The 12,985-nt window shown below is 41.0% G+C and overlaps 1 protein-coding gene across 3 annotated transcripts in view; it reads left to right on the forward strand.

Moving 5' to 3' along the window:
• The window catches only part of svep1 (sushi, von Willebrand factor type A, EGF and pentraxin domain containing 1), a 110,867-nt gene that overhangs the window by 26,170 nt on the left and 71,712 nt on the right, over positions 1-12,985 (forward strand). For all 3 annotated transcript variants that reach the window (XM_019353588.2, XM_005453112.4, XM_019353579.2), the window contains one exon: positions 12,451-12,706. In XM_019353588.2, the coding sequence (XP_019209133.1) occupies positions 12,619-12,706 (88 nt within the window). In that variant the 5' untranslated portion in view covers positions 12,451-12,618. The remainder of the gene's footprint in view (positions 1-12,450; positions 12,707-12,985) is intronic.

The following is a 12,985-nucleotide window of genomic DNA, read 5'->3' on the forward strand; positions in this document are numbered from 1 at the left end:
CCTGGGGGGTTTCTCGGCTGTGTGACTGAGACTTTTCTGTGCTATGGTTTCTCACAAATTGCATACCAATGTATCAGTCAGGCTCCAGTTACAAATGAGTAATGCGCATTGTCTTTGAAGCAATACACTGCTTTTGATTAGTGTAGTGTTGATTTGTCCTAGTGTAACTTTCATCTTGCTGCTACAAATCAACCTTATACCTCTGAGATGGGGCTGTGTGTTCTCTCTGCAGTGATTAAAGGCACAAATCACACAAATTCTTTAAGCACATGGATTTGCTTTGGCATCTTGAGATTAAAATTTACCAAAAGCGTCATTCGTTGGCACCTGAAAAAACCAAAAGTATTTCAAAGAGCCAGTAGTGGCAGTCTAAATAACATGTTTTTATGGGCTAAGGTTTGTAGGTCTATTAGTAAACCACTTGCTATGTTGAGGTTAGAGTTTGAGCATGCCAGATTCCATTGGGTTGTTTTCTTTGGTAAGTGAGTGTGTTCATAAGTTTGTCTGTCTGTCTCTGTTTGTGTAAATGACTGTAGGTAGGTAATTGGTACATGTATGCGAACCCACAAGTATGCTTGCATCCCTTTGTCGTCATGTGTGAGTCTTTTTGTTAACTTTTTAACCTTCTCCTGGTCGAATTGTGTAAGATTTCCATTTTAGAGACTATTGGTTGTCTTTTCAACCTCGGCAAGAAACGTTGTTCCAAGTAGTTGTCCAAATATAGAGACAAAGTTTGTATTGGCCAGAGTTTTAATCAGTTCATTTTGAAAGGCCATGTGCTGGCAGGAAAACCGTCCCCCAGCGCACGATACAAATCACCCCCAAACCCCCACCTAACTTTTTCAAAGAAGAACACAAAAGCAAATATAATCAGTTTCACTTCACTAAACACTAAATGCAAGTGTTTCCCAGCAACAGCACATTTGTTTTACTGTTTTCTTTCATTTTCTCGGAGAACAAATATGCACAACATCATGTTATTTATAGCAAGCATTTCCATTGTGCAAATCCATGGTAACTCAGGCTGAATCCATACAATCCCAGAGCAATAATGACCTAGATGTGTCCTCCTCCTCCTCCTCTTCAATGGACCTCCCAGCATGAGCTTCCTCTTGATGTTATGAGGTCTAATATAATCCTACTAACGACTGGCCCAGTCCAGAACAAACACAACAATCAATGAATTGCAACTTTATGGTAATATCGACTAGGGCTGGGCTATGTCATACCGTTCACGGTAATACCGGTGTAATGTTGGGCAACGATAGGAAAATGAAATATCGCGATAGAATGTGGGTAAAACGCGCCTGCGCAGTGCCTTTGTTTACATACGCACATGGCGGCGACGCAGAACGACAAGAGCGAAAGTGGATCGTTAAATGAAACGGATGAACCAGAATTGGTTTGTAAAAATGCTGCAACTTCAGTGGTGTGGAACTGGTTTAGCTTTCGTCCGTCAGATACACAACAAAGCACTATTTTTGGTAGAGCATGCTAGCGGGCCGTCGTTATTACCGTGTTGTTTGGAAAACACTTAAAATCAATCCTTTGATTTTTCTGAAAATCGACAGTGTCCATTATAATCCCGTGTGCCTTATGTATGAATTCTGGTTGTGTTTACTGACCTCGAAACGATTTTATGTGGTACACGGCGCTCGAAAATCTGTCAAATGCTGGTTCGTAGCTTAGTACGACTTTGCTAAGCTACGAAGCCGCACCGCTTGATGGATTGTCGGAGCATTACAGCTATCGTAGGCAGGAGCCTCGCGGAGTGATACGTACTGTGCTTCAACATAATATTACCGTATTGTGTGTATAACCTCTTTTTAAGTTTTGTGGATATTATACATGGTTATGCTGAGGATATGTCGGCCAATTTCCACTGGAAATGCCTTTTGGTTAAACTGTCAGCAAGGAATTTGCACTGTTACATTTTTATGTAACTTTAATGCACATAAAAAACAGCTGCTTGTTTAAGTGAAAATACATTGATGGGGTTTTTTGCACTAATAAAGTTGTGGAGTTGTAAAGTATTTTGTCTAGTGTCTAGTGTTATATCGTCAGTTATATCGTTATCGCAAATTTTCAAATGTATATCGTGATAAATATTTTTGGTCATATCGCCCTGCTCTAATATCGACCACAGTCGCTGACATCTTAATTTTCTGCTTAATAAGAGGAAATCTCCACCAAAAATTGATGCCAAGATAAATAAACCCCTCAGGAGAAGAGGAGGACATGGAGAGAGGAACATGAGGAAGAAATGCAGCTACAGCAACAAGAGTCAGCATAACAAAGGAAAATGCTGCGTCTGTCTGTGCAGTGTGGTCTGACCCAAGTCTGGAAGAGATGGGATACATTTTCATGGATGCTTTAAGCCGGCGACAGTCCCCAAATCATTCCCTGCACATAAGCAGTTTCAACATGCCAGTCTGGAGTCAGGAAAGCAACAAGCTTCACCACACTGTTGCCTCTGTTTATTTCAAAAATCAAAGCTAGGCCTTGGAGATGATGCCGTGGCTGCTCGGAGAGTGAGGTAATGATCTCTGTATTGCAAATATTGCATAACATGTCAGATTCCATGTTAAAAAATGTTTTTCATATCATGGATTTATAGGAGTGTAGCCAGAATGCAATTTAGGTGCAAGCACATTTCTGGATGATTTAAAAAAAACATTAGCTGTCACTTTTGGTGATTGATTCCATTAGTCATATAGTAAAGGGATCTGTTTTGCAGTGAAAGAGGCAGAGATAGTTTTCCTACCAACAAAAGCCTCAACAAAACACATTCCACAAAAAAAGCTGTGTCATTTCTGGCTCAATCTAAGATTAACTGTATGTTTCTTCTGGCTTTCTGGTAGGTACCAAGAAATGATCACAAACCAATTATTGACCATTCGTTTATATTAAAGTTTCACAAAAAGGGGTAAAAACATATCTATAAAAGGAGGAAGGCTTCTCAATAGCTCTTTATTTTGTATATATTTAGCTAACTAACTCTCCTGGCTGGTAAACTGCAACGTCAGGGGTTAACCCTGGACTATGAATGTTGTTCATTTCTTACTAGGGGTAAATTGCCATGCGAACATATACTGTAGACCTAACCTGCTCCATAGCAGGCTAACCTCCAGATTACAGATCAGCAGGTATGAATTTTCTCTGGAAAATAGCGTCACCGTTCCTGAAACATCACTCAAACCTCTGTGCATGGATCTCCAAAAGCCGATTCTGTTCATCTGGACGTAGCGTTTTGTGGGAGAAACGTTTCGTCACTCATCCAAGTGGCTTCCCCAATCTTATAAACAGATGTACTGTTTATAAGATTGGGGAAACCTGCAGTCAGCTGAGACTGAAGAAGTCACTTGGATGAGTGACGAAACGTTTCTCCCACAAAACGCTACGTCCAGATGAACAGAATCAACTTTTGGAGATTTACTTTCCTGGATGATTGAGAATGCATCAAGACCTCTGTGCATGGATAGCAGAAGGGTCTAAAGGTTTTCAGTATTATCTAAAGTCTTTGTCTTTCCCTGATGAGCATCAGTAATAAATATAGATGCTTAGACACAACTTTATTCCTTTCATTTTTTCTGCTGACTGCACTAATTTAGGCGCCGACTTGTACACGAAATCACTTGCACATTCATGCAGCGCTTTTAATACTAAACTACTGTCATGAGTTTTCCCTCTCACATACACTCACATCGCTGCTTTGTGTGCAGCAGCTGTTTTACTTTCAGTCCAGATTATGTGCTTAACCTCTGCATATTTTTCTAACATAATTTCATCTTTCTTTGTAAAATCAGACCCCTCAGCTACCAGTAGACTTATCCATGATCAGATACTTCCAGCACCATCTCTTTAATGTGAACATGCTTATTGCTAAATTGCGAACCCCTGGAGTAATTTAGCAACTTTGTGTGACTGCATATCCTGATGGCTGATATCTGGGTAAGTGAAGCCAGAAAGAAGAAAGTACCTTGGCTAAACTGAACTTGCTTCATAGTACAGGGCCCAAAAGCGTACATATCAACTAAATCCTGAAAATGTCCACACAAAAAACCCCCAAAACAACAAACCCTGAACAAAAAAGAGAAATTGTGAATGATCTAAAATATAATGTCCAAGTCTCACTCAGATCATTACTGCTCCTGTTTATTTTTCCCAGTGAAGCAAAACTGCTCTTTCCCTGTATTTACCCGTGTCAGAGGAGCAGAAATTTCAAAATAAACAGTTTTTTGTACCAGTGTATGAAATAATGACATTTTAATATGAATATCACAATTAGTCTGGTCAACTTCTCAATCTTTCAAATAATTTTTCGTCTCATTTCAGCTTGAATTTAATATCTTAAGATCTTATCTTAGGTTTCAAAAGAAAACTTGTTTGGCTAATAAATGAGCCTGTACAATATCTGAAATCTATATCGGGGATCAAATGCAAGTTTTGCGGCGCGAGAGTCCTCCACAGGTTTTTCCATTGGGAACATAGTCCTTGTTTATGTTTCTGACCTAGTTAATTCACTCATATAGGTCAAATATAGCTAATATTTTATGTAAATCTTAGACATCCCCTACAATCTCATCTGCATATCAAGCAACCTCACCTGACCTTCACATCCCACAAAATATTTCATGATTAAGTCAAAAAATGTGATCACATTTTGCCTCATAGTTGTCGCCATCTGAGCTTGCTGGAGGTTCCTTCCTGTTAAAAGGCTGTTTTTCTTTCCCAGTGTCACCAAGTGCATGCTCAAAAGTGGTCGTTTGATTGTAGGGTCTTCACCTTAAAATATAAAGCAACTTGAGACGACTATTGTTTTGTTTTTGGTTTTTTCCAGTGTAACATAGTGTCGTAATGTATTAAAAACTGTATTACATCAGCGCTTCTTTTCCTCCCAGTTGCCCAGAGCAGCCTGTCACTGTGTGCGTGTGTGTTCGTTCTCAAACGAGAACACGGGATGACTAATTTCGAGAGAAGATGCAATTTCTATGCTGCATTGGACGAAAACAATTTAATTTCAGTTTAACTTTCAGAAAAGATCACTCATCAATCATTGTGCCTAAAGTGGAGGTTCTCAAAACCACAAAGGGTGTTTTTGAAGTTACATGCGGATTGCATAGATGATTGTTAACCTGTCTGGGGTGTAGTTGGCAAAAAAATTTAGGGCTAGAAAACTATTCATAGAAGAGGAGAGCCATTACAGGAAATTGCTCCCAATTTGGCAACCAGTGACATACTTACCAGTACCTAATAATTTAAAAGTCTTCACCAAAGTCTGCCTATGTGAGAGGATTTGTAAGCAAACTGAGTTTGACTAAGAAGTACAGCGCCATCCAAAGTGTTGGCCAAGAGAGAGTGTGGACAGTTTGTTAATTGCCAGACACAGTAGGCTGGACAGCTGTGTGTGTTAGCTTGATGGCTTCTGTCACAACACCATTCATCAAACTCAACAACTCAACCAGGAACAACAAGAGTGAGAGAGGGAGAGAAACAGAGAGGAGAGAAGCTATTTCAACAATGTGATGCCAAGGCGAAAGGCTATCTTGGCTGGCAAATGAGAAGCTCATTCAATTATCTGACAACTAGCCTCAGTATTGCTCTTTCAGAAAGGGCTCAGCGAGGCAGTGACTGTGATCCAATCACACACCCCAGAGGAACAGTTTGCTCCTCATAATAGTCTTTGTGTTGTCAAAATAAATCATTAATCTTGTTATTTGGACCTTTGGAGATTTCTTGTAACCTCTCTTGGGAGAAATGGGTAGCAAAAGAATAAATCAGTGAAGACAAATTATCCTGCCTAGTTTAACAGTAACGGGAAAACTACCAGAAACGCAGAAGATAAAATACATGTTAGAAATAGTTTGGATCTGGAAAAGGAATGGCACAGCCTGCAAATGCTTCACTATTACAACTAATATTTTGATCATCTTAACAAAAGAAAGAAAAAAGAATATTCTTGCTTCAAGCTGGTGTTTGGAAGCATTTGTGTTCAGTTTCTGTGCTGTTTTACAGGTGACACACAAACATAGATGTGCAGTGTTGTTTATTTCTGCTGTCATTTCTACAGTGTGATAGGATTCCTCCATTGTATGTCTTTCATTTTGTTTACTTTTGTGTACTTTACATACCTCTAGATTTGTCTTGAGCAACCCCTCATTTTCTTGAATTTTGCTTCCAAGGAGCCACACTTTCTTCTAACTTTTAAAAGTTGGTTTGAGCAATATTTTTTTCAGGTTCTCTGAAAGCCTTTCCAAGTTTTTCTTTTGACATTGGCTTTTCAGAAGCAGAGCCCCGTTGAGTTATAGTAAAAAGGGAACTGTAGAAGAAATGCTCTTTGCTCCTGTAGCCAGAGCGTATAGCAGCACAACTAAGGGATGGTTCAGTGTTACCTGTTACCAGGTCTTCCTATGAGCTCTTTCTAAAATTGAAAATTTTAAGCCTTACAAACTTGAATTTTAAAAGTAGAGAGGGTGCCTATATCCCAGACCCAAACTGGGAGCTGGATCCTTTGGAGAGAGGCGTGACAGCTAAAGGCTCTGCCTCCCATTCTACTTTTAAATAGACAAAACATTAAAAATAATACAAAAACCAATAGCTATGTTAACGTTAAACTGTGAGTATATCAGTGCAGACTATCTCCCAAAGCACAACATACATTTTTAGTCTGCGTATCACAGGAAACATTTTTCACATTTTTTTTATCTAGAAAGTTCTGATAGCCTGTCGTCACAATTCATTGAAGAGCATGAACCCTTTAAAAACCTTCTACTTGAACTACTTTAACCCAAAGTACAGCTTTTTTAAAAACAACACTTCAGAGGAAAGATATTTTTGGAAGCCTTTAGCTTTCCTTCACTCCACAGCCACAAGTTTCTAATGCTCCATAGAGCATTAGAAACTTGATTTAGCACGTGATAATAACCTCACACTGGCAACAAAATGAAATTAGATTTATGAGGCAGATTGCTCTGAGGCAACTTTCAGGTCTCTGCAAGTCATTTAATAGACAAGTTGAAAGGTAGAAAATCCATCTAAAAACTTTATTTAAGAACTTTTAGAAATGTTGAGTGTAAATATACTTGATTTGCAATTCATGCTGTGGGCCAAAAATCCATTTCTGTGGGCATGAGCAGCTGGTTGGCGCGTGTGGAAACCAATCTGATGAAAATGAGTTCTGTGGAATAAAGTCACTGAAACAGAGATGATGGGGCATGAAACAATGTGTGAGAGGCTCGGAAAAATGACTTCAAATCTGTTGGAGCTGCAGGATATCTAAAAAAGTGGAGTACGTGTGCTCTCAAGTCAAAACATTTCAGGAGTCATTTGCCTCAAAAATGAGACCCAACCACAGGTAGGAGTTAAAACGTTTTTGAATCAGAATCCTTTAAGTAGATCTGCTATGGTTTTGTATTTCTGTGAAGCTTTTTTGCAAACAGAAACAACACTGCTAAAGAATCAGTGATTCAACCAAGAAAAATGAGTAAGTGACCTAGTTTTTCTGAAATATCCAAAGTATGTGTCCCTGAAATGTTGCTCAATAACACCAACATTGAGTCTGGTGTCTGTGATTGTCCCTAAATGTGTGCATGTTGTCCTGTTGGGCTCCTACAGAAATGTTGTTGTTATTCTTACCACCAAAGCCAAGAGCAGATAGCCTGTCAAAACAAGCCCTCCAACTTCCGACGGATGGGGAGACAGCTTTCCGAACGGATGCAGTTGGGTTGCTTGTTTTTGTCCTCTGTGGAATGCCTGCAAATAAAGTTTTTGTTTCTGGAACGTGGATCTCAGAGAAGTGAAAAACTGTGGCGGATTATAACAACAGCTTTCACTATTCAACTTTATCAGCCAGTATATTTGAGTGAGCACATACTCAAGTGCACATTTCCACGTGTGCCCGCTGCTGCGAATGCAGAAAGAATCATTAACCAGCTTTACTCACAACCAGGTGGGTTCAGGCTCTGATCAAAGTTATGGGATGGGGCTGATGGGAGGACAGCAGCATGGTGGTGGTACAGAGGTCCTCATTTGAATTCAGGATAGCTGCCATGCATTTATAAAGCTTTGATTAACAGCTGTGGTACCTTGGCACCGTCGTTAGCCCCTCAAGGTGTGGAAATGTTTTGTAGTCTCTTCTGCCAAATGCAATGAGGTGCCTGCTTTTGAAGTTCTAATGATACAAGCATCTGCTCAGGTTTTATGTATTGGCTTTATTTAAATCACTAGTTCCTCTGCAGGTTTCCAACTTTGAAAATGAATGCGAACAAGGTTTAAACTGCACTGTTGTAACATCCCATTCATAGCATTGTGACACCCTAAATCATACTCTGCTTTACCAATCATATGATACCATCCATCCAATCATTTACCTATCCATTGTCTGCCGCTTATCCCACCTCCTCCAGCTCTTCTGGGGACAGCATTGAGATGGTACCAAGGCAGACTTGTAATCTCTCCAGCAAATCCTGGGTTTGCTGCAGGGCTTACACCTGGTAGGACATGCCCCAAACCCCTCATCTAGCACACACCCAGGAGGCTTCCTGGTCAGGTGCCTGAAGCACCTCAGTTGCCTTCATGATGGAGGAGTAGCCGCTCTGTGAGTCCCTCCTGACTAATGTCTGACCACCTTATCCAATCTCAAAGGGAGAACCACCCTACAAGATAAACATCATTCTGCTTTCAGTAGAACTTTTAGGTAGCCAGTAAGACCACAGATCGAGGTACCCGAGCAAGAAAGTTTAAAGAAGATAAGAGCTCCACAAACTGATTCTGATGAAAACGGACATTCAGTCCCCAAATGCAACGGACTGTAACTGAAGAATGCCTACTGATGTACCTTTACTTTGTTTTACTCACCATTTTTTCTTTTAATTGGTTGATTCTAATTAAGTATGACTATCCAAATGCAGTAAAAAACTTGGAAAGACTAAAGCAAAAATAACAGCTTGTATATGCATGAGAAAATGGAGGGGAGTGTGTAAAAGATATTACAAGAAACTGGACACAGATACGTGACCCCTGATAAATTCTGCAGTATCCTCGACGTGTGAAGCAGAGCAGCAGTTTCTGGAAAACAGTGCCTGCTGGATGGTATTTCTGCATGTACAGTGTGTCTAAGAGACAATACATTTTCCTGTACATAAAAGAAATAAATCATCAGCTCCACATATGGGCTCATCTCACTCTTCCTTCTTGCCAGAGTTTGAGGCGTTGCTGGAGAGGACATGGATTCGTGGCTCTTACAACTAATCCTTCGAGGCCTGCTGGTCCCTTCACTATCACCGATGCTTTGACAGATAACACTGGCCCCAAACCAGATACTGAAGTGTATCTGGTTTGGGTGTATCAGCTGTCCCACTGCTGCCTGCTTATTATCTCCTCTCTGGAGCTACGCCGGCCACCATTGAAGGCTCTGCCAGAGTGTAATTGAATAAATGCACAGGGTGTACAACACAGAGAAACCTCTAGCTGACATATAGCTGTCCAGAGTTCCTCCGAACAGCACATGAAGCATGAGACGAATCGCTCCAATGCTTATTTACGATGGGCCGTCATGGTGTCGGGTCAGAGTTGCAGCCCCGGGTGGTTTTGCCCCTTTTTTTCATGGCTAATCAATGTTAAGTTCAAGAGTTTACTGAAATAAAATCACATTTTTATTAGAGCTGGTGGAATTTTTTTAATATTTAGATTCAGCACAGTTAAGAGTGTAAGCACAATGATGTCATCTCGTTGTTTTATGTAGGTTATTACATGGATTAAGAAAGAACAACATTTTAAAAACTTTAAGCTCAACTTGGATTTGCCCGGACTTTTACAGCTTGCTGGCTAAGTCTCAAACACATGTTACTCTTTGAAGCTTAAATTCCAGTTTTTTTCATCTTTCTTTCTCTCCCCCCTCGGTTATTAGAGAATGACTGCATTATTATAAATTTTTTTTCCATGCTCTATCAGGGGAAATTAATTTTTCTGAGCAAAAACAGCTGCAGTCTATATGTATTATGACTATATTATCAAGCAGAACTGCATTTTATACCTGTACACACACACAAAAAGTGCTTTATTTAGCAGCTGTTGATTAGTAGCACATGCATTTGTTCCTATTCATGAAATACCATTGTGCATCATTACCTGCTGCCCTCTCTGCTTTATGCCTTGAATGATAAGATGCATGCTGAGAGTAACTATAAAGGGCAGTGCCTTCCAACACTCGGGCTCCTGCGGTCGCCTTTATGTTAATACCCTGACCTAAACTATGTGGAGCGTATTATTAGTGGGTATGCATGCATATGCTCCATTTGGTGGCATCTCCACAGTCGCTAACACCAGCCACTGACGCAAAGCGAAAGCAGAAACCCCCACTGTAGCCTGACACCGGTTTCAGCAGACAGCTAATAAAAGACATTAAAAAAGAAATACAGCTAACAGTGCTCACTAATGCACACCAGCTTCTTAATTTGTTTTGACATGAAGAGTCTTGAAATGTTAACATTTGGATTCACACAACACCCCTGCTAACACAACTGGTAGGAGCCAAGGGGGGTGACGGGCTTGCCAGTGTGCACTGACAGCTGGGAGTGGGCGTAGCCGGCCTCTCCGGACTGAGAGCAGCTGGATCTTTGAGAATCAGAGAAAGTAACCTCTCTCTCTCTCATCTATTCTCTCTCCATCTTCCTTTTCTTCCCCTTTAGCTCCACGGGCTCTGTAATTACTCTGCTCCTGCCAGAGCTGCTTGAAGTTGAGCCAATTAGACAATAAAGAGCAGAGCTTACTCTCCTGCTCCTCGGCGGTCACACCCTTGTGTGTCTCGTCTCTCTTCACCTCTCGTATTTTACAATCTGTCATGTTTAGATCTCATGTTCTGTTTGGATTCGGGATACAGAAGAATATCCTCTTAACACGCTTTTCTTTGTTTCCTTTCCATCTTCTTTTTCTTTTTTAATTCTTTATGATATGCCCTTTTTGCCTTTGCGTAAGTGTGTAAGTGGATATCTGTCCTTCTGACTTCATCTTGGCCCGTTGTGCTTCTTTTATTCTTTGGTTCTTTTCTACCTTGTTGTTCCGACTGCTTTTTCTTTTTATCCAACCTCCACTTACAACATAACAAGACGCTTTGAGCTTGGCCTCCACAGCAAAGTGTTGGATTTTTGTTCTTTGCTCTCGAGAAAATAAAGATATGTTTCTCTAACTTTAATGTCCTGTCTAATTGCATGTGCTGGATTGTAAACGGTGGCTAAAGTTAGTTTGTAAACTGGTGCTGGTGTCTGGGGCGGACACAGCAACTCGGTCTGTGTTGCCCACTGTTCCCTGGCGGTTTTAGACCACTGGCAAGCAGCTGCATAGACTGTAGGAGAAATAATTACAATTGTAGACTTTCTCCTTTTTTTTTTGGTCCCTCCTCCCCATCCTGCTCTCATTGCCTGTCCTGCTGATGTAGGGTTTTTAGGAACCTTGGTATTGAGGGCTGTTGTTAGTGGTCTTGTGTGACGTTCTTCGTTATTCAATTTAGTCATGTGACAAGAGCTGCAGCTATATTGGTCGCATGCTGGCATGCACAGCAATGCGTGGGACGTGTGTATTTGAATGGTGAACATGTACAGTAACAGCATGACTCCATTAAGTCAGGCTCAAGTTTGTCTCACTTGTCAACTTAAATTTCTCAGACTATAAGTGTGACATCTTGGGAAATTTACTTTCTTGGAGAGAGTTGGATGAGAACTCTGATACTGCTCTCACGTCTTCTGGTAGGTTAGCTCACCATTAAGACAAGATCTCAATGGTGACTACTCTGTTGGCTTCGGTGGAACGGGAGATTCGCATCATGGATGTCCAGCAGACAAATCTGCAGCAACTGTGTGATGCTGTTAATATGGACCAAAATCTCTGAGAAATGCTTCCAGCACTTTAAATTAAAGCAGTCTGGAGGCAAATAAAAAAGGGGGTCCAACCCCATACTAGTAAGGTGTACCTAATAAAGTGTCTGTGCATGTCTGCATGGACATCGGAGCTCTGTAGGTGTCCTGTGTTGGTTTGCAACGGCATCCTTTCGGTCTTGTGGCCTCCGGCTTGTTGATGCGTGATCAGTTTGGGATTGTGGCAATTAGCAGGGCGGATCAACACAATAAACTTTTTATTATGTTCCTTGAATCATTTGTAAACAATTTGCAGGATGCGTTGTCCATCTGGGAGGGCCCGCTGTCAGTGAATGACACTGACGTGACTGTTTGTGTCAAATTAACATCCACATGAATGCCAGGACCAAATGCTTCCCAGCGGAGCACTAGATTTTACTGGTTTGTCAGTTAATGTTTTAGCTGATCAGTGTAACGCCCTTATGTGTGCACTTTTGTTCTTTTGCACTTTTACTGAGCAGCTTTACTGATTCTTTAAAAAGAATATTGAGCTAAGTTCAACTTTACTTATTCATGTGATCTGTGTCTTTTTTTCCAACAGCAAATCCTTCGTCACTCCCGCGGTAATGCCACCAAGGTGATTTTCCTCATCACTGACGGCTACTCTAACGGTGGAGACCCTCGGCCCGTGGCGGCGGCTCTGAGAGAACGCGGCGTTGAGATCTTCACTTTGGGCATCTGGCAGGGTAACATCAGGGAGCTCCACGACATGGCCTCTCAGCCCAAGGACCAGCACTGCTACCTGGTGCACAACTTCGCCGAGTTTGAGGCCCTGGCTCGTCGAGCTCTGCATGAAGGTAAGAAGTGACAGAGAAAGGTTCCAGATTTCCAGTGATTATTAAAAAAACATCTGTGATCTCATGTCAAAGCTTTAATCAAACATGTATCAAATCTCCCCTCTTTCCCGCTTAACCCGTTTGGTTTTCCAGGGGTGAGTTACATTATGCTTGATGTTATTCTTAATAATAAAAGTTCAGGCTACCCCAGCTTCTTTGAAGCCTGAGTGCATCCAATGTCACCATTTGACCTGTAGCAATATTTCTGTACTAGTGCTTTCACCCCGTTAAGTTTCTGTG

This window comes from Oreochromis niloticus, linkage group LG3 (assembly GCF_001858045.2).
Source record: "Oreochromis niloticus isolate F11D_XX linkage group LG3, O_niloticus_UMD_NMBU, whole genome shotgun sequence".
NCBI classification, from domain to species: Eukaryota; Metazoa; Chordata; class Actinopteri; order Cichliformes; family Cichlidae; genus Oreochromis; species Oreochromis niloticus.